At 35.0% G+C, this 26018-nt stretch overlaps 1 protein-coding gene across 1 annotated transcript in view; it reads right to left on the minus strand.

Annotated features, from left to right (window-relative positions):
- Positions 1-710: 710 nt before the first annotated feature.
- Positions 711-26018, minus strand: part of LOC123556299 (uncharacterized) — a 42141-nt gene continuing 16833 nt past the window's right edge. The window contains exons 3-11 of the mRNA XM_053542486.1: positions 21725-21940; positions 19742-19942; positions 14055-14309; positions 13668-13868; positions 12880-13023; positions 12594-12731; positions 4461-4596; positions 4055-4158; positions 711-2233 (exon numbers count right to left, since the gene is read on the minus strand). Of these exons, the coding sequence (XP_053398461.1) occupies positions 2190-2233; positions 4055-4158; positions 4461-4596; positions 12594-12731; positions 12880-13023; positions 13668-13868; positions 14055-14309; positions 19742-19942; positions 21725-21940 (1439 nt within the window). The 3' untranslated portion in view covers positions 711-2189. The remainder of the gene's footprint in view (positions 2234-4054; positions 4159-4460; positions 4597-12593; positions 12732-12879; positions 13024-13667; positions 13869-14054; positions 14310-19741; positions 19943-21724; positions 21941-26018) is intronic.

Below are 26018 nucleotides of genomic sequence, written 5' to 3' on the forward strand. Positions count from 1 at the left end.
CTGCTAATCCAATACATGTGTTTGAAAAATATCTGGATAATGTACAGGCTATATCAAACTTATTAAACTAATGGAATATCAATTTAGTTATTTTTTCTAGAAACCAGTCCTAGAAATTCAGCAGAAATAATACCATGCACCCCATCCACCTAATTCATATATTTCAAAATAGCATAGTCCTTAAATGGTATAAAGTGTCATAGATATTTTGGTAAAATTCCATTTCAGATTAACCCGCATGCCAGGTTCTTCCAATTAGTTGCAGCCAGTGATCAAAGTGCCGAGGAAATAGATGTGATTTGTTAGATCTGAAAGATGACACACTAGAACGATTTTTATTTTACAGATGAAATAATACACAAACTCCGATAGTCTTATATAGCAACAAAAGTATGGCAAAATGACCAAATATTTATTAACTCAGTTAGTTAATGCAGGTCTGCACGTTTGATTAACAGGTACTGATTGTATAACGTCATTTATCTGAAAAACGTAGAATAAAGCTTGGATTCGGCGTACCGAAATCAAAATTATTTTATGAATTAATGTCAACATGTGAGTAAGTGTATTTCAATGTTACTACCTTTCTAAAGTTATGAATATGATATTGCAACATCCGACACTTTAAGTAATTGACAATAATGTCTTAGAATTAGCGTGAAATGTGCGATTCACTTTATTCATGGTCAAATATCTCAAAAATAAACACGCAGACCTATACATTTTATTCCACCACGTTACAGAACATATGTTTATTTACAACTGTGAGAATTTTCGTTAAAATCTACTTCGTAGAAAAATTTGCAAAAATGTTATGAAAGGTATGAATTTCAGATAGACTCTCATTATGAAAAGTTGCGTGAGGTCAGAAGTCTTCAAATCAGTCAAGCAAAATATGAAACACACGACCCTATCTTTGTTTTATTTGCTGAAATTTCTTAGTGTATTCTGAAGTTTTGAGTTCAGAGTTTAATCAAATTTTACATTTTAGAAAAAAATCGATTCGAACGTGTAGACCTACCTAAACAATTTCCCTAACAATACTAAAATAAATGGTAGATTTTAAATATTGATGAAATATAATTTATTGATGCCTTCCTTATAATTTCAGATACGAGTGTGAGACGACGAAACATTATAACATATTGTATATAAAAGTACTTATATAATGAAATACAAAACATGGCTAACGAACATACACAGATGAATTGTATACGTTTATTTCTGTATCAAAAATGTATTGCATATATTATTATGATGAATGAAAAAATTGTATGATGTTAAACATAATGATGAATATATGTACGCATAATGCATAATTATAAAAACAAGAAACTAAAGTGATTGTAATATATGCATATATATGTTTATTTAAATGGTAGTGATGATGAGGATTCGGATGAAAACATTAAATGATTTAAATGATGATATAGATGGTGATAATAGATACGGATATGATAATGTTTACACCGATTCCGTTAACGATAGAAGTTTTCAGTAATAATTATCAAAATATTGATATACCTTTATTCTAGATAGGAAGTCCCTTCAAACAATTATTTTCTCAAACCTTTATGAAGAGACAAATATTGAAACTCTTTAAGCTGGAAAACGTAAACACCATTTAATGGTAAATACCAATTTCTCTCTGTTTTCCAACTTTAGTCCCTCAGAATATTGCATACGTCAACTTCAATAGTTTCAGAAACTGCCCAAGCACTAGAAATAAACATTGTAACACTCAGTTTTATTTAACGCATTCCTTCCCTCTACCATCAACAAGTGAAATCAGCTACCTATAGAGTGTAAAACACAGGCAGTCTTCAAATATTTAAGAGTAATCTCAATTCTTACAACACTAAAGTTGTCTTATTTTTCATTAAATTCATTTGAGTACCTTAACATAAATCCACTCTATTTATTCATTTCATAGATTTTTGTCTTACTATATTCATTACATATTTGTTTTGTTTGTTGCACTCATTCTGTCCAAAACTATATTACATGATAATGATTTAAAGTCTTTTGACTATCTTCTTAAACATGATGATATATTGTTGTTAGTAATGAATGTATGTATATATAAATTGAAATAAATATTGTTTAAACTTATCATAATATAAAATAGATATCATTATGCACGAGACACTGTTTCATCTGGATTATATATTCATATTCCGTCTACTTATTCACTCAACACTTTCATAATTTCTGAGTTCGGAGTAGTACATCTCTGAAAGAGCAACATAACATTTTAATCGAAATGACGGGCTTATCCAGAATTTGAATGAATACCCGGTTGGACTGGCTTTAAACACCGGGCAACAATGCGCTTTTTTACGTGAATAATAAATGAGCCATGCCATGGGAAAACCAACATAGTGGCTTTGCGACCAGCATAGATCCAGACCAGCCTGCGCAATCCGCGCAGTCTGGTCAGGATCCATGGTGTTCACTTTCAAAGCCTATTACTATTAAAGAAACTGTTAGCGAACACCATGGATCCTGACCAGACTGCGCGGATGCGCAGGCTGGTCTGGATCCATGCTGGTCGCAAAGCCACTATATTGGTTTTCCCATGGCACGGCTCAAATTACCTTTACAATGACAAAGGACTAATCAATGATTCATTTATAATAAACATATGTGTGTGTGTGTGTGTGCGTGTGCGTGTGCGTGTGTGTGTGTGTGTGTGCGTGTGCATGCATGTGTGTGTGTGTGAGTGTGCGTGCGTGCGTGCGTTTGTGTGTGCGTGTGTGTGTGATATCAACATATTGTATTCTACATTTAGTCGCTATTCTGTCATTTTTGATGGAATGATGACTAATAACCTAAGACTCCTAGATGGTTTTCTCCTAAATCCTACAAAACAGTGGGAGGGAGTGGAATTTTGTCTTGCAGCTTGCTTAGTTGTGCCCTCAAAAAAGGTTCTTGGTGCTCCGCCTTCAGACAAGTTGTTGAGTACATTGATATTACTGTACCATACACTGACCCTTTTTATATGTTTTACTTTATATGATACGGTATTTTGTCACTGATGGTAGAGCAATTCTCATTGGGAGGGGGTGGGGGTGGGGGTGGGGTATTTTATTTACTTGTTTTGTCTAACTTGTTGAAAATAGGGTAAATATGAGGCTGGAATGCCCTAAAATGATTAAACCCCTAGTTACCGGCCGTTCCAAGGCGGAGCCCCTATTTTCAACTTGTTTTTGTCTGTGTCGCTTCTTTGTGTTGCGTATGTTGTCTTGTTTGTTTTGGCGTTTCTTTCCTTTGTCTTCCCCTACTCCAACGCCCTTTCCATTTGCACCACTTTGTGATTGCACTCCCCCTTCTCCTTTTACTATGAGTGCGTCATTGTGCCATCCTCATCTTGACCGCCGGCCTTCACTGAACGGTGCCCCACATTGTTGTTTGTCTTGCTTGTATGCTCTTTGTGTGTGCATGCGTACGTGCGTGCGTGTGTGTGTGCTTGTTTGGCGGTGCCCAACTGTGTTGTTTTTCTTGCTTGTCAGTTTGTTAGTTTGTTAGTTGTTCGCGTGTGTGTTTTTGTGTGTTTGCGCTGATGTAGTGTATGGTGTAGGGAGACTAGACTGTGTGTCAGGGGCATGGATTTCCCTGTTGAATATTCATCCTTGCTTTTTCCCCTTTGCACCAACACCCAACCCTTTTGTTAACCTCTTACTCCGTATTTGGTGTGCTCTGTGCTTCTTGGAAATCAACCTTAACTTTTTATTATTTACCAATATCGACCTGTGACGCTCTAACAAATCCAATGTTAAGATTAACCTTCTGTCCTTTACTGTTGCCTTCTTGTCACAACGTCGCTCGTGTCTATGTTCGTGAGCATTTTACAGACGTCCATAACATTGCGTTGCTAGTATTTTCATATCAATAACTAATATTTATACTTCTGTCAAATTTATAAGCGAGTATAGTTATCATGAAATAAAAGTAAATAAGGTTTGTGTCTGTAACAGTTTACGTTGACGAGACGGAACGTTTTCTAAATTCCCCATAAAGTGAATTTTTATTAAAAAAATATTTATATAATTACCCTGGTTTCCGTCCACGCGGTTAGGATCTAACGTATTGTACTCGCTTTCATCTCGAGCTCCACTACGAGAATCTGGATTTGAAGAGACATTTTGGTCTGTTTTTCTGAAATATCAAAATATTTACCAAAAATAATTGGAAAAATATTGTCTTACTTTACAAACGGACGACAAATCGATATTGATGAGAGATATCACGTCTTATATTTTATGACGCGGATATAGGTACCTTCCACGTGGCTCTTCTCCTGCACACTTTCTAATAAGGACCTATAGACTTTAGTTAAATCTAATTTTTATTCTAATGATTGGCGACATTAAGACGTGTATAATAATAATACTATAAGAACAAGGACTATTCCTTACATATTACTCACGCAATCATTTCATTCAGTACAAATTTCTTACCTTATCGGTCTCCTTTTCCGAATGATGATAACACTAATAATGAGAGTCAGTGCGATGAAGACAACAGCAGCAACAACGGAACCGATGATAATGCCAACAGTAAATGACGGTCCATGCTGCTCGTTTGATTGTGCTGCTGAAATAAGGAAGAGTTGGAGCTTCGATCCCTGTCGTAATTAGTGTTCGCATGCTTGGCATATTTCATTTAAAATTTATAAGCTCTAAGTTTAAGATCACATTAGATTAAAGTTTAAACAACATCTACATTGGTCTGAATTATCAGGATAAAAATGACTGCTGTAAGTTTGTAACTAATTCAGTTTAGTGTTGATCAACATGGACCACTTTTTTTTAATACAGCAGTTTATTCAATGTACGTTATATCAATTTAATGTTTTAAGATAATGTCATAAGATATTCTGATTACCGTTTTCGATGACACATAATCTACTAGCTGTGCATGAAAATTGTCAAATGATAATACAGTACCGGTTTTATAAAGCCATATATCCTTTCCGCAGCCTTAACGTACTAAAACGTATTAGCGTCTGATGGCCCTTTCACGCTTCCGTAGAAACAACATTTATTACACGAAACTTATTTTGAAAATATTTCTGAAATGTCTAGGTCTGCAGCTCTCAAATACGGTTATATCTTACATCTGAGGCATATACTGACACTCTCAGACAACATCAAAAATGACATTTTGAGCGATTTGATGAAGTTCCAAAATTATCAATGTACGCTTGGTCCGTTACGGACCTCTGTGGGATTTGTGTTTATCCAGAGCTCAAATATTTTTTCATAGATTAAAAGCTGACATGGTGTACTAAAGCCCAGATAATTTCAATTCGTAATAAAGTGCTGAAAATTGGCTCCCCAATAGCAAAAAAAAAAAAAAAGAAGTCCACGCGCATACATTTAGACGGGGTGACCCCTGCGCGTGACCCCTGACTATCTACGAATCAAAATGCGGCTTTCGTTTTCAAGTTTAGCATTTCTACTTTCATTTTATTTACTTCCGGAAATAGCTGAAGGTCGAGTGACGTCATTTTCTGTGTTGTCAAAAACATACATATGCCTGGCGAGATTGCATAAATAAGTGCAGGCCGACCTAAGGATATATGATTTTCAAAGTTGTACAGTGGCAAAAAAGCCAACATAAAGATGCATGCCTCCTCTGATGTCATTTTAAACGTTTAAAACATATTTTTTCTGTTGATTTACATAACTGATGATTCCAATCTATGTGTTTTAGAACAACCAACCTTCGTACTGTAAATCTTGCTAAACTTGTCAAATGATAGGCAAACGTAACCAGACAATACTATTTACAGACTATTCCTGCTTTTGATGACTCTACAAATATGATCATAATAGACTAGGTTAGTGTGCTTTAACACGCTGTTTGACTCAGAAAAGGCATGGTTGAATACATTCATCTATTGCTGATTGTCGTCAGAAAACCTGACAGGAATTTCTTGGATTCAGTCCATTTGGATAAGTATTTGATCATTCTGTAAGAAGACCTTTAAACCTCTCAATAAAGAAGTGCTTGTCTGAAGTGCATTGCATTTACTCTGGAAGACCATTACAGGCAAAATGTTTGCCAGCATTAAATCGCCCCTATTTCATATACGCACGTATTGAGTGTATTATATACTAACTAAAGGTTTTATTTATATTTATTTATTATACCAGATTTATATAGCGCCCTTTTCATGATCAATTTCAGGTTCAAAGGCGCTTTACATAGTTGAAATGCAGCCACACAGGGCGCATAATTCATCCTCCACTAGTACAGACACAGAGCGATCTGACCAGAGGGACAGAGTGAGACAAAGCCCCCACGACAGAGAGATCAGAAATCAGATACAGGCTTTTCCGGCTAACTTAGCCTAGCTTGTTGCGAATAGACAGCCTGGTTCTTTAACGTGCCCAGTGTATAGCACTGATACACGCAAGGATTAAAAGGTTATGGTTCGGTTTAACATAGCTTTAACAGTGGTGTGCGTTCAATGTGTGCGTACTCAAAATGAGGGAGATGTTATGCCGGCCCAAAATGTTTTTGAAAATATACTTTTCTAAAATCTAGTACAGAAACCACCGTACTTGGAACCGTTAAAAGAATATGAATTGAAACAATTGATAAATATGTATGAATGTATGTCCTGATTAAACAAGGACTGCAAAAAAATATTGTGATATTATTGTGGAAGACTCTAAACCAACTAAATAACATCCATTTTGAATGAATCCTTTAAAACAATATTTTCTCTACAGATAAAACAAAACATATTTGCTGGACAATGATTACATTGAACCAAGCCAATATAATAACAGTTTTCCGTGTATATTTTGTGCAAGAATCAAATGATACGAACCGAACGTAAAGAGAATTTTGTGACAAAACAGAGATTGGAAAAACAATATATGTGACAAAGTTCGATCTTCAAAATATTCCGGTAAGTTACACTTACTGACAGCGCACAAGAGGTATCAGTGAGCGTTACGCTCGGTGGCTTATATAAGTACTAAGTTATGAAGAACTCGCCAGCTAGATTTCAGTGTCTTGTAACTATGGTAATATTTGGTATAGATGGCTGTGACGTATACATCGACGATGCCAATACATTCTCCGAGGCATGGAACAGCTATCTACAGATAATCACGACATTTTTCGACAGACTCAGTAATGCGAAGTTAACAGGAATATAAAAACGACGTTTAAGAAGTAATAGTTATAGTATGTGTGAGAGTGTGTTACCAGGCTATAATAGAGCTAGGGGTACATCGAGGGTATTTTTCTCTGCACATATCGTCGAGGCCGGTAGGCCGAGACAGATATGTGAAGAGAAAAATAACGAGATGTACCCCTAGCTCTGATATAGCCTGGTAACACACGAGCACTACATATTATAACTGTTTTATCGCATAGTTTATCATTAAAATTTATATATTATTTTCATTTAAATTTGTTTATTATTATTTTTACTATTTTGATTCCCTTTCTGCGCCTCGCTGACTGAAACACTAAAACTTCTGTTTTAGAAAATATGTTCCCAAGATAAAAGTACCCAACAAATTTCTGCACTGGTTTTAAATCTTTGCATTTCACTGGCCACACATATTGTAAAACTTGTTGTTTTGTTTGTAAAAAAAATCAAAGAAAAAGAAACATTTGAGAAATCTCAGAATTTCATATATTTCATGTATTTCTGAATTTGGCAATAACTATCAAGTTTTTGAAATATTCTAGTTTATTTATTCTTTTACTTTATAAATGTAGGTGTTTGTGACAATTTCTTTTCTTTGAAAGGAAAAAATTATACTCCCTTGATAGGACCTCAATAGAGAAAAAGTGTTCCGATATATATCGGAACAGTTTTACTGTGCTGATATATATCGGAACACTTTTTTTCTTATGAAACTCCATAGAGATTTCCGTGTTGATATATATCGCAACAGTTTTGTAAGATATCAGCACAGTTTTGTAGTAATAATGTGTGTTACTATGTATAACATGCTGCAAAGATCAAAGGAAAATTGCCGCACTATGCGATAATATGGATTTATTGTACAATTCAGCCATGGTTAGTCGTTGAGGTTTCTATCTGCAGTTACCACAATGTCTTAGATAGGCAAAAACAGTATACTAAATTAGATTGTCGCAAATTATATGAAAAGCTAATTTCAAACAAAATATCACACGCATCTCTTTCTACAAAATAAACACTTTGTCCTCCAGAAACAATAATGATAAAGCACGTTTGTGAAATCCAAAGGACGTATAACTTACATAGTGTTCTTGCAAAAAAGTAGATATTGTAAAAACTCTGACAGTGTCACAATGTTAGTGATTCAAAACCCTCATTAATTCTCACTGATCTTGAAAAATACTGAAACGATTATATTGTGTAATTTACACAAGTTTCACAATCGTATCTGTGCTAATCATATAATTATGTAACTATTAAGTAGTGACAAGAAAAATCTCTGTTTTGCACACAATTCCGTGAAAACCGGAGGCACAGCCATGTAAACATGATCCATTCTCGTGACTGCAAGTTTCACTTGTCAAGCAATATCCACACGTTTCGCTGCATCCGTCATCATAAAACCCACTATCACAAGCTGTAATGTTCAGCACATGTAACTGAGGTTTATATAGTCGTTTTGTATTCCTCTTTCCTTATGTCTCGTATGTCATTTGCAGGATATTTTAAAGCTAAACGCCCACAGTTGGTGCGGTGTGGTGACATTTTTCAATATATTCATTTCCACCAAGTTTGACATAGAAAGTATATATGAAACTGATAAATGATACAATGAGTGAAATTAAGTGTTAGATATTGGCAAAAAATAAGAAGAATATTGATTTTCTACATAATTTCAAAACAGTTGTTATAGTTTACTCCCATCTGCATTTTTTTCGGGGGGATTTATTAGAATATCTTGCATAATTCATGTGTCAGTAAGTTTGTACAACTGATCACTTTCAAAGAACACTTATTTCACGAATTTGTAAGGGAGAAAAAGTTTCATCGGAAAATAAAAATTAAAAAATCTCTCTCTCTCTCTCTATTGCATTAAGGGATATAATCATATTTAGAACAGTTAACTTTCCCATACGTGAGATCCGCTAGGATACAAGCTCGCATTATAAATTATTATATAGTAGAGAGAATTTATACGAACTAAATCACCACCACAATATACCAGACCATTTACGGCAAAGCGCCTAGCAGTACAAACGAACACGCACATGCCACAGCAAGTCCACTAACCCAATAAGATTAGTTTCGATGCTGCTTTATATAAGAGCCCGAATTGTACTACACATTCGCACTGGTTCAACATTTGCATATTTATACTCAAATCTCTGTTTTCATGTCTCATAAATCAGTAGTGACATTTTAGTCTTTTTAACTGATTGGGACGAGAGAAGCTATATTTTCTCTCTCTGAAAGTTAACTGGATCTCGAAGATACATTGAATATATATATATAGATAACTTGCAATAAGGGATATAATCATATTCAGAACAGTTGACTTTCCCATACGTGAGATCCGCTAGGATACAAGTTCGCATTATAAATTATTATACGCGGATCAATATGGGAATCATTCTTCGTCGTCGGCATTTTTCTTCGTCGACATTTTTAGTCGTCGGCTTTTTTCGTTCTTGGTAACATTTCTTCGTTGGCAGTTTTCGTCGTCAGCATTCTTTGTCATCGCGGCATTATTCGTCGTCGGCATTCTTCGTCGGCAGTTTTCGTCGTCAGCATTAATTTATAACCTTCGGCTTTCTTCTTCAGCGGTATTCTTAGTTGTCAGTTATTATTCGCTGACCATGACATTCTGCGTCATCATTTGTCATCGTCAGCAAACTTCGTCGGTATTCTTTGTTCTCTCCAGCATTCTTCGCAATCATCATCATCAACATCATCATCATAACAATTCTTGCCTTTACCTGGACGGGATTACTTTTATTTACACTGTGTCTTTGGAAAATGGTGGGGATAAGAGTGAGGTTGGGTGCGCACCATAAACCGGTTTAAGCTCCCCAGTGGTGTTTTTGCCACTGACCGTTCCAAGGCGGTGCCCTACTGTGTTCCTTTGTTTGTTCGTTTTGTCCTCTTGTGTAGGCTTTGTGTGTGTGCGCGTGTATGTGTGTGTGTTCCTTTGTATGTTCGTTTTGTCCTCGTGTGTTGGCTTTGTGTGTGTGCACGTGTATGTGTGTGTGTGTGTTTGTGGTGTGCACGTCTGCGTGCTGTAGGTTTCGTTTTGGGGAGACTGCGATTTTGGTACGTGGCATTCCCTGTTTGATATTTGTCTTTGTTTTAATTATTATACCGAAATAAAGATATTCTAGTAAGGCATAGGATTGGAAATGTAAATTATAAATAACAAAAAATATTTTTTCATGGGTGTATTTGATTATGAAAAATTAACATTGTAATGTAATAAAACACTTATTGACTAGTGGGCTTGTATTCACAGGCAAAAGGTCATATTGTTCTCACAGACAGAAAGTCGAATGACTTTTTGTCTTAGAATATCTAATATAAATCACCGTTCCATAGTTTGTGCTACTAACTTTTGCCGGGCTAAAGTTAAAACTTGAAAAAATATGAAACTTTCTGACTTCATGTATTAAAACACTTATTGGTCTGCCAGTAAATCGTCAATACTATTGCCCGCGGTACTTCCGACCTCGGACAATAATTTTGATTTTTGATAGGATACCCGACCCGGCCGTATGGGTCTCTTATAAAAAAATGTATAATAGTGCGTATCACTTTGAATACATAACATAATTTTGGTTTGAATAGCATGTTAAAGGCAGTTAGATATCATTTTGATAAAAACAAGAGAGTTTCGACAGTCACATCCTTTGATTTCTCACCTGAGTTTCACAGCTGTCTTGAACAATTTTGGTAGAGGACCGCTAGAGGGGAAATATGTATGAACTGGCCAGCGTTTTCTAGCAATATTTATTTTTTAAATTTACTCTGTAGTCATACTGGAAAAAGTGAAATTAAGTTTTACAAACTCTGAAAGAACATTTCTGTTAAATTATTTAAAAATTGGACCGGCAATTCTTGACTGATATATACATATATACAACCATGACCACGCCCTCTGGCTAATTAAAGCGCTTTTTGAAAGGATATAAATCTTGTTTTATATGATATAATATTATGTATGAAAAATGCGGTGTGATGGCATGGATCTGCCTGCCTGTCTGTGACAGATGATAAATGATTATATATGAATTTGAACTGTGGTGTTGTTTTGCACTTAATGTATTATTTGAACCTTTATAAACTTTTGCACTGCACTGAATAGAGACTTTTCTTTTACTGTGATAATAACAAATAATAATGTCTTTGTACTTATGGGACGATAATGGCTTGTGTCTATAAACAGCTGATGTCTTTGATCTTGGAAATGATCGCAATTAAAAAAGATATGCTCAGCATCTTCAATCAATAGCCTCATCAACACAGAGATTAATCTCTCAAAGGATTTTTAAAAAGATCCGCAATATAATTAATGACCCCTTGTGCCAACATAACTTATGAATGAAATTGGTCTATAATTAGAAGACAGATCACGATCGCCCCATTTTATGAAAGGAATTTCAAAAGCTGTTTTCTATTTGGATAAAAACAGTCTGTAACAGAACGATTAAAATGATGCATAATGGTTTGCAAAGCGAGGTTGGTAGAAAATTCAACCAAGGAACATCTGTAAGAAATTATGTTTAAAAAGTCTGCGCACCATAAACCGGTTTAAGCTCCCCAGTGGTGTTTTTGCCACTGACCGTTCCAAGGCGGTGCCCCACTGTGTTCCTTTGTTTGTTCGTTTTGTCCTTATGTGTTGGCTTTGTGTGTGTGCGCGTGAATGTGTGTGTGTGTGTGTGTGTGTGTGTGTGTTGTGGTGTACGCGTCTGCGTGCTGTGGGTTTCGTTTTGGGGAGGCTTCGTTTTTGGTACGTGGCATTCCCTGTTTGATATTTGTCTTTGTTTTTCAACGGTTCCAAATTCCATAAGCACAACATGCCCGCCACCTAATGGCTATGTATTGTTTTAATTGCCAAGGAATCTTTAGGAATTTGATGGATGGTTTGTGCAAATTATTTCAAAATTGGGGTCATTAGTTTTCAGAGGAGAAGATTGTTTATTCTTCCATATAGCTGACTTAGCCCTGACCCTTGCGGTCGTACTTTTAAACAAATAAACACGGCTTAAAGGAACTTATTAGGGGGTCGTTCGAAGAATATTGCTGTGCAATTAATTTGAAATCGGGTCAGCGTTTTTTAAGAAGATGTTTTAAAGATTTTCCTTCTGACATAACAACCAGAATTCTACACGGATAACCTAGATTTGAAGACATACGAAAAGGAAGCATCATTGGAATACTGACTTGATGGTTCCGGAGATGTTCTTTAAAGAACTTGTGGATGACGGACGGACGGACGGAAGACGGACATTCAACGATCCTGAAAGCTTAACATGAGCACTACTTGCTCAAACGAGTTAAAAACTGTTTTGAATTTAACTCAGCCTTATATATATAATTGTTTGCAAATGCGCATACATAATACACAAAGGTATAGTATACTTACCATGTATACATAAAGGAGGAATAAATCCAGGCTTACACGAATCTGGACACTTGCCGTTAGATACACTGCATAGATTGTTGTTCTTGCATTGACCGCATGTTTGATTACAGTATGGTCCCCATGTCGTTTCGGAACATTCTGGAAATACCATAAATACGCCTAAGTGCAACATGATCGTTATTCTCATGAAAACTTGTGTACGTTTAACAAGTGCGACTGGTGTGTACATGTAATCAAATTTTATTTGAAATGTCATTAACATTGATATTAACGTAAGAACTTTTACCGATATTACACGTTCCGTTATGGCCACTCCATCTTCCGCTACATCCATATGGACATATGCCCCGAATCTTGTGTTGCCCGGTTGTCTGACTGTTGCACATACAGGTTTCATTACATTCCCAACCACATCTTCCTAGGGGGCATTCTGTTTGTAAAACAATAAATGATAAAAATTCATAATTTATATATTATGTTTTATGTTGTTAAGGATTTTATCTTCGGAATACAAGGCTTTTTCTTCCAACTGCTCCAGTTTTTAACTATTTTTTATATCTTTAGGACACTCAAGGAAGTTGTCATTTATTTACCATAGAACTAGTTTCTATGGTGACTGATAGATGCCATTTTGTCTTTTCTCCCCGCGACCCCACCAAACAAAACACAAGATTTAAGAAGTTTAAATAGCGCGGCGAGAAAACTCAGGAGTGCCGGACAAAAACCAGCTAATCAGCAAGGAGGGGTGGGGGCGCTCCGAAAAGATTTTAGGACTCAAACGGCCAGTTGGCAGGGACAAAATTCGACGTAAACTAGACGCTCACTAGCGTGTTTTCGCTCTGCGCCCCACCAGTACGTTCCTTAAATCAAGGCTTTTCGCCCGCGACCCGGCCGTTTGAGTTCTAAAATCTCAAGTTTTCGCCCCGTGCCCAGCTGATTAGCAGGTTTTTGTTCCATATCTATATTTAAATGAACTAAATTATTGTAATTCAATGAAACGTTTATGTTTTAAAAATATTTTGTTGCTCTGGCCTCTGTCTCTACATGCTTGTAAAGATGTTTAAAAATGTATACCTGCATATACTTCTAATTCACATAATACCAGAGTCTCCCCAAATCTTTCAACTTGTACAAAGCTACCAAGGAAGGGTCTCGTGAAGTTTCTTGATTTAGGGTTATAATCTTGTCGTCTGTTTCCAAACCCATTGTCAGTGAATATAAGATTTGTTTGAGAGCTATAACTACCGACCAGTATTTTGTACGATTTATACTGACCTGAAAAAAATATACATGTGTATCATACTTGTGTGAGAACGATACTATATTGTGTAATACCTTGCAGATCTCTTTTTTTTTTTTTTTTGAAAATTACAAATTATACTTGGATGACAACTGAATGTATCAAAAGCAACCGTTTTCATTTATTTAACTCATCAGTAAAACAATATACCTTTCACTTACTTGTTCCATAATCTAATCGACCAAAGAAGCTGATTCCTTGGATGTCATAGAATGTATCTAAATGTACATTCCACCACTTTTCTTTATTCGAAGCAGATCGCACTGTTGCACTGCAAGTTCTCTTCGACTTATTATCCTGATTTTCACTGCAAAGCAGCATTGGCCTTCCGTCTACGGCATACGAAGCATTCCATCTACCATTATATATTAGAACGGATTCTATTGAAGTATGCCTATTGAACGAAACAAGGCGACCTGTAGTAAAATTTCTGAATGTCACCATGATAGTTAAAGTAAATGTTTTATAAAATAAATGGAGTGTATGTAGGTCTCTGAAAGTAAAAGAACCTTTGGATGCATCTCATATCTTACTCTCATTTGACTTTTAGTGAATAGGTATAGTACTGCTGTATCGTAAATATATTGTAATGACGCTTTTGAACATAACTAAATGAATTATAGCCGGCAGCATTAACATTCTTAATACTTTTTTTCACAGATCCCGGATAAATAAAAAACTTTTTGTTAATTGATAAAAAAGCAGCAATTTTCCTATCTTTCTACAGACTGAATAGAGCTATAATACTGACACGTGAAAAAAAATCCCACACTGGTAATAAGACCAGCTTGAAAGTTTCAGATCTCTTTTATCATGAGCAAATATATAAAAAAAATATGCACACAGACCTATGTATTTTATTTAACCGAATGAAAGATAATCAGGCAGTTTACAATGGTGAGAAGTTTCATTAAAAAGCACATCGTAGAAATGTTTCTGTTTGCGAACAAAATGACATCAATATTTCGATTTTCCCATAGACATTTATTACGACTCCGTAACTTATTAATAAGTTCGATCTGAACATTTAAGATTACCTTAAACTAAACCACTGTGATTAAGAAAAAGTAAACTCTTAAAATAAGACACGATTGTGGTTTGAGAAATTTTCAACTAAGAATTAAATGTGTTATAGTGTTGATGTTGTTCGTTGTGCTTGGACAAAAGTACTGAAGCTGAAAGTACACATGCCCTAACTTATTAAAGTACTCTTGTGATATTTCAAAATAATATGCACACCAATGAATTTGATTATTTTTGTACAAGTGATACAAAATGAAAGTATTGATTACCCTTTTCTAATTATATGCTGAACTATGATATGGTTTTGATTACCAAAAATATAGCAAGTATTAAACTTTGCACACTTGGTAAGATATGCCAAGTTGTTAATGTATGGCAAACGATGGATGTTTGTATTTTATAATCTCTAACGGTGTTGAATATATTGTCAATGTTCATTCACAAATCGTAGATTGTATGATGTGTCTAGCCTGAAATTTTAGTGTTTCAAACGTTTAGAGATATGTATGTTTTTGTTTATTTGTTAAGCATTAGCTTCTTGAACAACGCTCCATACTATGAGATAGAGGGGTGTCTTAAAATTTAACTGGATTTTGATTTTAAATCCACCTACCGGTTCCTAGGAAAATAATGCACCTGCTTCTCAAAGACTGTATACTGATTGATTTAACATGTCTCATAACGGTATACTCTACCTTTGAAGCAATATGTAGTAATATGTTTACATAACGATGATAAACACTTGTGTATTGCATCAATTTTGTAGACATGATTCATTTCAATCATTTTGTATGTCTCGTTCTGACTGTATCTCAGAAAAAGGTGTTGGCGTTTAACAAATTTCGAAATATTTCGGAGGTATATTAATACGTTAACGCTGCTCTATGTTAATTTTTGTCGCGTCAACAATCCCGTCAACAATTTCTTTAGTGGTCAAATATAGGCAATTCGGATGCGAAATTATGGCGGCATATTCCTGCCATCCGCATAATCACTTATTTATGTCGACAGTTTTCTCTAAATATGTCACATATCCAGTTACTAGACATTTGCGAATTAAGACGCAGCGGACACCTAGGACAATCGATATTTAAGGGGGACATCTCAACATTTAAATCATATTATGAGCAGACGAAAATACATGCCTATGAAAACGATAAGGTGCGTCTTATCACCCCCTGCCGAATGCGAATGGATATTGTTTTAACGTTGTCCCTCCGGATGTTCGTTCGTTCGTGCGTCTGTGCGTCCGTCTGTCAGAAATTGAAAATGCTTATGATCCAAAAATTATCCGAAAAGTATTTTAGCTAGAAGCACCAGACCTCAAAAAATGTTAAAGAAACACACGACGTTTGCTCAGTCGTTGAATTATTCTCCTTGACCAAGAAAAGCAGTTTTTGTATGAAAGAAAATGCTGTGTAAGTATTAACAAGCACAATGATCTTTGCTCATAAACAATATTATCCTCCTTTACCTAGTAAAACGGGTATTTTCCCTTAACTTGTTTGCAATAAAAAAAAAGAAAATCCTTATAATTAAAAAAGTATTTCAGCTAGAATCACGAACCCTCAAATAATTATTAATTAGCAAATGGGCTTTGCTCATACGTAGAAGTATCCCTTTTTACTCAGTAAAAACAGAGTTTTCCCGTTGATTTTGGTTTTAAAAAAATGGTTAAAATTCAAACAAGTACTTAAGCTACAAACACCAAACCTCAAATAATTATTGATTAGCACATGATCTATGATTACAATGTACACGAATCCCCATTTATGCAGTAAAAGCAGACTATTTATTTGAGTAAAATTTTGTAAAACATAGGGACTTTTGACAGTATCTAAATAACCTATTCATGGATCTTCATGAAACTTTACACAAAATTTTATATAGATCATTTTATATAAGGCGGTGGTACACACGTAATTTTGTCAGGATTTCTTCATTAACCAGAGTTATTGCTCTTTGATTATTTTACATTCCATAACGTCCAACATAACAATGCGACTTCATGAAATTTAACATAAATATAGATCACTACAGGGCGCTGATGCATGCGTACCTTCACCAGAATCTCTTCAGTAAATGCAGAAATATTGTCCATTAATTGTTTTAAAAATTCATTAATTCGTGCAAAACAATATACTTGTTATCCATTGATCAATCCTCATGAAACTTATAAATCACTGCAGAGTTTTCCCCCTTCGTTTTGTTAAAATAATAGGAAACAACAAACCGTAGTCTGTGTTCAGACCGTATGTTTTGTTCAAAGGAGATAACTCCTGAGGCTATTCAAATTTTGTATAATTATGTCCCTTGTCTTCTCCAAACATATCAGAGCCAAGACTGATGAAGTCAGAATTTTTTACAGTTTTTTTTTTTCTAAAATAAAAAAGATTACCTAGTCGGTAGCCAGACTAAACAAACCGTTGCACGATCCTTTTGTACATGACTTGTGTATATCTTGAAATAAATATACTTCAAAATATACATCCCTCATTCACAACTTATATAGCGAGGGATATAAATTCACTGAATTTTATCGTTATGCCATTATTTTGCAGAGGGGAAATCATAGATTTGGGGATTATAGATTTAGTTTTGTCTGTCCGTCCTTCTGTCATTCAGAGAACAATTTTTATACATAGTACCAAACGTATGTGGTCTAACATCATCACATGTTATTGAAATGTTCTTCAAAATTGCAAGTCATGCATCTGAGACAAAGTTGTCAAGTTAGGCTAGTGTGATCGCCAAGTTCACCGTCGTCGTCGTCGTCTGACTTAAACAGTTTCACTTTGATAATAATAATGACCAAATTGTATTGCGACTTGATCAGAATCTTTGTCTTAACAAAATGACGGACGGCATAGATAATAGGTCGGAAGAGTGTTATGTATCATTTCTATTATGTATTATCTCCTAGATATCAGTGTGCCTACATTTATGAAAAGAAATGTTCTGCCTCAGTTTCATGTATAAATATGACATCTAGATTGTAAAGAATGTTTTTTCTACAATTTAATTTACTGTCCTACTATACCATTTAACGTTGGATGATAAAGATTCAAACTTGACCTAGAATCGATAACGGCAAATATTATAACTGTATTTCATCAGGTAAACAACTTAGTCTCAAGGGTGTTTACAAGACTAGTTTTGTTATTTGGCTTAATGACCTAGATGTTCACCCCGTTTCAAAGTTAACCTACATTTCATAAAGGCAAATATTCTGACCGATCAAGCAGAAAATGTTGGAGTGTTAAGAATGTTTTATTTTCTATAATTTGACTTAGTCACATAATGACCAAGTGTTAACTCTGTCGAAATTTTCTCAACACAACATTCTGACAAAGTTTCATTACGATTGGACTAAAATTGCAACTTCGAGGGTGTTAATCGTGAAAATCTGAACGACGAACGACGACGGACGACCCAGTGCTTCTGCAATAGTATATACTTACATCTTAGGTGCGCAACTTCTAATTTTGAATAACATTCCAAAACAATTTTATGCTGGTCGTTACTTTTTTGCGACAGTTGTTCAATACTTTTAGAAAGGTGTATTAAAACTTTTCTCTGACGGACAGACGGACGGACGAACAGAAGAAGCCATATCCACATACCCTACCCAGGGACTCCTTTGCCATTCGCCTATGTAGCCAAATGCTACAAATTCAAAGAACTGGCTACAGACTTTTGAAAGTGGGGACAGGAATGTTATTAAAATGTGGACAAATTTCAGCAATTCATATTCAATTTGGCACTTTCTCTTAGAAAGTGGCTACAACTTGATAAGGCCAAGTGGAGGCCCTGCCTACCGCGTAGTAGTAGCATAATAAGCCAGACGTATCAACGTACGCGCATTTTCCCACCGCACATAATATAATAATGTTGAGATGGCCCCCGTGAACAATTTATCGGCTTAGGTGTTCACACTTCAATTCGTCTTAATTCGCAAATGTCTACTACCAAGCAAGTGGAAAAGTTGGCCCCGTCACGTGAATAATTTTACACTCACCCCACCCCTACCCAGAAGCAAGATTTATTTCAAACCCACATTGGTTTCGAATCAGCGATTTAAATCTACCGTTCACGGAAGCCCCTTCAGTGAGGTAGAGGAGGACGAAACAATGTCTATTTAGATAAATGATAATCGAAAACAATCCAGTTGACTAACTGACAAAAGCAGTATACTTAGTCAACTTAAGTGATTAAGTGGATGGCAGAGGAAGTTTTATTCTGTGAATAACACGAAACTGTTCTACTTGGCAGATATTGATTGAATAATTGACATTTTAAAGAAAATTTTCGAGATGAATTAGTGGATATGTAGATGGCAGAAATATGTCATCATACGTAAAACTTATATGCGGACTATAAAATAATGGAACACATTTACTATCCCGATTCTAACTACGCAAACATTTCGCTCTTAACTGTAAAACCACATTATAGTCTGTGACAATTCACATCCCATTTTGATGTGGCAAAGTGACAGTGAGTAAAATAATCAAACCCAAGATTTTGTTAATTAAGCCCCTTAATTTATGTATGACGTCACATTATTATAAAATTCTTTTAATTATCATTATCGTGAAGACAATGGGAACGAAAACGAAAATAATTATGATTTAATATTGGCAATGTTTGTCAGAATTTTGTTGAATTTCATGTAAGACAGAACTTTCTCCTTTCTGGCATATTGATCATGTTTAAGGATATGTCAGTAAAATATCAAAACCTTTGAAATGTATTGTCTATCTATCTTTGAATTTCATACTGTACATGTTTTCCCAGATAATTGCTAAAACATATAAAATCAAACCTCCAAATAGTTCCACCTCACACAGAACTAAAGGCTGTGGTATATTTTCTTCAAGTTTGATTTCCACTATCTTGCCAATAATTGGTCGCACACAATTCACATTCATAACAATTTCTCCGTCGGTACCGGCTCCGTGTTGATAGCAGACCTCAAAGTTATTGGTAGTGTTTCCTATTTCTACAGAAAATCCTCGGAAATTTGCTACAATGAAAAAGGCATATAATTACCGATCAAATGTCAAAAGTTTGCTCCGTTATGGCAACTGCAATATTGTGAGTCTGAGACTGCCATTGTAATAGAATCTAATTTTTTTTTTTTTTTATTTATTTTTTTTTTTTATTTTATTTTTATTTTGAGGCCCCAAAGAGGGTTACCCCTTTTTATTCACTTTCTCGATACATAAAGATTTTACAAACTCACATATATGCAGCATACATCTAGCACAATTAATATTCAAAATTCTTGAAATTCTGTGATAAGATTTTATACCATACATTAATTATGATCTTATGTGCAATTTAACGTTTCAAAATTGTGATGTTCTATGATATTTAGCACATACAACAAAGACAACATATATAAACTACACATGCAAAAGCAAATGAGTTTGTACCGTATAGAAATAGATATATCCCTTTTATATATTTTGCGAATTAATTGCATATTAATCGTACCGAGTATAAGTAGGGAAAATGAAAAAAAGACAAACATTCACTCACGCTCTCTTACATACAAAGTTGAGTTTATGCCATATAAATCTATAATTCTTATATAATAAAAGTTCTTTCGTTTCAGTGCTCTGTGTTTCATATTTCTAAAAATGTTTAAAAGCTGGTTTTATACTAGTCTGCTAAAATTCTATATTCTTCTACCACATTCGCTTTGATACAAATTATTCAAATTATTTTTTCAATATATTATTCAGTTTTTCCTAATTCTTTTCGAAATTGTAATGATTATCTAAGGTCAAGGCTGTTTGTCTGTAAAAGTTGATCTGATAGTTAATGAATTCCTTGGCAGTTATGACTGTCAATTTCTTATCATTCATTTTACAGTAGTATATATATTTTTTTTTACAATAATAAGAATAAAGTTAAGCTCTGTTTCATTTGATTCTGTTTCCCCAAGAATAATTTGTTTGCGTGACAATTTTACATACTGGTTTGTTAAAAGATTTGTCAAGAAATTAGAAATCACTGGACAGTCCCAAAAAAGATGTTCTATAGTTTCTCTGCAATTCTTGCAAAAAGTACAGAATCTAATTGTTAATAGATATAACGCATGTCCTCTTGCAAACACAGAATTCAATAAGTTTTTGGAAAGATAATTTAGAATTTCGTTTCTTATAACTATGGTGTTTTATTTAGACCTCAAGATCAAACATTTTAGCTGTTAGTTTGTATTATGTGTATACTTTAATATCATATAAATGAACTTATAATAAATTTCTTTAGCAATGTTTACATATCACTGATGCAAATGCCATTGTTTACCTTTCATATGCCATTCAATGTATAAGTACAAAAGAAGTCCGGCTAAGCCGGTGCGGGGATTGGGTGCATGAGGGGTTCTTCACATTTCATTACCTTTCATGAACTCTGTTACACCAAGTGCGTTATAAGTTTGTTTGTTTGCGTTCTATGTTCCAACAGATTTTACTAACAATAACAGCAGCCTTTAAGTACCGTGTTGCCCCGTACTTAGACTCGGTTTTGTTTCATTTTCCATGAAGTCCATACAATATATTCGTGCAACATGATTTCACGTTAGACGGTGCTAGCGGGGCATGGACAGTTTTGAACATTTAATTATATTTATAAGTTATAATGCATCTTATCTTTACTCATATAATTCCGCTTATTCCGTGGCTAGTGGGCATGAATTGTGCTGCACGTTTCGTCAGACTCACTCAAAATAATTTCGCTTCCATATGCTTGTAATATATTTAATTCACAGGCTTTAACTTATTTATAAATAAATAACCTTTATCTGAGTCCCGAATCCTGATTACTAATCCAACGATATAAAACTCAGTCGATAATAGAAGACGCCACCATTGTTGTGTTGTGTCTCCAAGTCGTCCAGAGCCTGTACTGCTGCATGTGTTCATATCTCCATCTATTGCTTTTTCTGCCGAGTGGGATACGACCTGCGCTCTATAGTTTTGTTCAGTACCAATAGATGCGGTTACAAGATTCCCTAAAATAGTTTATTTTTACTTTATGACACGTGTATTTCCCAAAATCGATACTTTTAAAACTTTAAGCTATTTGCTGTGATTCCAAAAAGAGAAACAAATCACTCAGCGTAAACTATACAATTACTACATTTAGAACAAATTATAAATTTAATTTAAAATTAATGAGGTTTATGAGGTATCATATACAGACCTTGAGCTGACAATTGACCCTGCTTCCCCCCCCCCCCACACACACACACACCGGGGAATTTTCTACACTATGATTTTCTTAAACCTTACAGTAGTTGCCATTCACAGACAAAAGTTTGCAAGTTTCTGTTGGGGCTTTAACGTGTAACGGAGGTTTGAAATAAGTTACCATGCAAATTATCAATTAAATCATCATTTATGCTAATACAATATTATAAAAATGCAAGTTGTTCAATTAATTGTAATAAATATGACATTTACACATGTTAATGTATTTTAAATTGAAATTATCACTTTTACATATTATTTCAGGTAGACAGATGTGATGTAATATCCGTAACTTACGTTATTATGTTTGAAATTACTAGAAAATTCATAAATATATCAACATATATGATGTTTTTAAGCTATAAAATAATGATAATGACTAATACACAGCTCAGTAATTAATAGGGTTATAATACAACTACCCCAAAGTTACTTGATCCAAAACGTTGTGTATAATACGTTACCTTTCTAAAATATTACTATTTTTGTTAATTTCTTGTTTTGTTTCCTATTAAAATTTTTGTAATGCGTGGTATGGACTTTAATAAATTGGAAGGTAAATTCATTAACAGTCATAAACAATATTATTAAATAAATGTATATAGGTTTTATAATTTATTTGACAATATTATTTAAATATATTAAACATATATATAGCTCTATGCATGTACCAGTATGACTGCCTATCATAATTATAATAACTACAAACATGAACACCGCAATGCGGAGCAATGTACGCTAGAAGGTATGACCTTTAACCCCTAAGTGTGACCTTGAAGTGAAGTATCCAAAGTATGTGGTCTGCATGCACGTTGTCTCGATGTGGTGAAAATTTTTGTAAAGTTTCTTTGAAATCCTTGAAAGGGTTCAAGAGTTACACAGTGGACACGAAATTGCTAACAGATGTACGGACGGACAGACGGACGCCTGCGTCATAACATAATAAGCTGCCTTAAACTTGAATTGTTATGTCATGTCCTATATATCAATAAAACATTTTAATTTGTTGCATTTTGTTGTTTTTTTAATTTTCAGTACAATTTAGCTTTTAGTTAAATAATTTTCTTTTCCACAGTTACTTCTCTTTGTTTAAATTACGCCATTAATTTACTGTCTGCAATATTAGACAATACTTCAACTTTTTCCTATTTTGGCGACATTTTCAGGCATTTTCAGGTAAGATATTTAGTTGTTTAAATACTTTGAACTGTTAATAATCTGTTGTTTATAAGCATTTAATAAAAAAAAAAACAACGAAAGGTATTTATGTTGTCTTCATTAAGAGAAACACTTACTTATACAATATTTGCATGTAGTGTCTGATGACAACTGAGTGTTTATGTTGCCACATTCATAAGAATATAATGTTTTAGTTAAATTCACAGATACATGTTTTCATAAATGAAAGAAGAATGTTTATGGAGGTGTTCCCATTTAAAAAAAAAATTCAATAGTGTAATAGTAGTCGGATATGCACTAGTACCTGGATATATAATCATTTTTACTTTATTTCTGTTTTCAGACTTAAATACCTATTGCCGCCATGGAAAAACCAGTTCAGCTGAAACAACCATCTAAACTGAAAAGTAGCCAACATTTAAATGACAGTGAAAAGCAGTGTATAATTCATTTTCAAAGTACTGTGAATGAAGAAGTACAATTACTGACTGAAAAGGGTTTCCGAAAGCTTCAAGATGTAGCAAAAACTAGATTGAGTTACAATTCATCATCTAAGTACAGATTTGAACATTTATCACGTAATCTACCAGAAAACTATGATGTCGAAAAGCATGGCACACACAAACGATGCTACCAGTTATTTACAAATTTAAGCCATGTGCCAAAGAGACAGCATTTAACTGACAGCTTTAGTGAGACTCCTTCTAGTGCATCTAAACGCAGGCGTAACTCTTTAGACGATTCTGACAGCATTGCACTGTTTCCAGCGGACAAATACATTTTCTGTGACAAAAATGTTATCAAAATTAAAGGCTGTAAACAGAAATTAACTAAGTGTGTTATTAAATGTGCCGAGGACTCGATAAAATTAGCTGCACATGAAAAGTCTGATCAGCAATTGCTTTGTAAAGTTAACGGACATGACTTAGTTGCACGGGAAGCCATGTATCACAACGCTTGCAAAAGGAGTTACACACGGTATTCTGCACGTCATGGAAGCCATGAAGGTTCAGATTCAAGTATCCTACAAGATGTGCACAATACAGCATTTAAGTTTATCTGTAACTATATTGAAGAACACATTGTAATTGGTCACAATGTTGAATGACTCACCATGCTAAAGGAAAGATACCTTGGTTATATTCTCGAACACAATCCATCAGAGTACCATGAAAATTCTAAAACATACAAACTCAAAGATAAATTATCAAAGTATTTTCAAGATAAGCTTCGATTCTGGCAGTCTAAATCCTCAAACACAACTTCAGAACTTGTGTATGGAGCTGGCGTAGAGGGAAGTGCGGTTTAAAAAGCTTTTGAGCTAGCTGCATCTGATGAACGGCGACTAGCAGAAAGTGCGATGATTCTTCGAAGATATGTTCTAGAATGCCGCCAAAACTCAACAAAAATGCCATGGCCCCCATCTGCGAACTTGTTAATATCGGGAGAACGGCATCCTCCAAAAGAACTTGTAAACTTCTTCATCCATTTGATTTCTGCAAAGCCTGATGTGTCAAAATGTGTGAGCACGAAGGTGCAAAGATATGCGAAATCCTTTGCAGAAGATGTATGCTATGCAATCAGTAATGGAGAATGGTTAATGCCGAAACACGTCCTCTTGCCAATGACCGTACGGCATCTAACTGGGAATGCTGAACTGATAACGATTCTAAACCGGTTTGGTCACGCACAGTCATATACAAGGACCATGGAACTAGAAACCGCTATGTGTAACGCCGTCATCAATTCCCCCAACTGCACTACCACCTAGTATAGCCACCGAAAACAACGCTGTTATACACTTTTGTTGGGACAACTTTGATCTTAATGAAGAAACCCCATCTGGTGCTGGAACAACGCATTCCACGCATGGAATTGTCCTACAAGAGGTGGCAGATATATCCGTTAAAACATATGTAGAGCCATATCAAGTCCCTAAGTCAGGTGAGAGAACAGTCAAACCCAAGGAATTGTATATTAGACCCTGCTGCGCAAAGCCCAAAGTTGAGCAATCTTTGAAAACGCAGAGGACGGAACCCGAGTATAACCCCAAACCAGCCGATTTGAACACAGTTATTTGGCTACTTTGCAGGGTACTAGGCAGTTCTTTTGAGTATCAAACTGTACCTTTTATCACCGGATGGCTTTCAAAAACAGCTGTTGTGACGGAAAGTGTCCAAACAACCGTCGAGTACATGCCAACTCTCAATGCCTTAATAAATGAAGTGTCCACCATCCAACATGTTCTGGAAACCTCAATCATTGCCAGCCAAGAATACACAATAGTCACGTTTGACTTAGCTGTTGCAAAGAAGGCGTATTCTCTTTGTTGGCAGTTTACAGAGCAGTATAACAAAGTGATAGTAAGGATGGGCGTGTTTCACACAGTGTGTTCTCTCTTTAACACACTGGGTAAAATGTTAAAAGGCAGTGGATTTGCCGAGATCATGACTGAGTCTGGGATTTGCGCCAGTGGATCTCTTGAAAAGGTAATGTCGGGAAAGCACTACAATCGTGCATTACGCGTGCACAAACATCCACAGACAGAAATGCTCTGTGAAGAGACAATGATCAACCTGCTTGATCTCGCCAAGGACCCCGAATGTGACAAATTGATGAAGGTAGCCAATGCAAATGATGCACTTGAATACTTTGAAAGTC

Source organism: Mercenaria mercenaria, chromosome 5 (assembly GCF_021730395.1).
Source record: "Mercenaria mercenaria strain notata chromosome 5, MADL_Memer_1, whole genome shotgun sequence".
In the NCBI taxonomy this organism is placed as follows: Eukaryota; Metazoa; Mollusca; class Bivalvia; order Venerida; family Veneridae; genus Mercenaria; species Mercenaria mercenaria.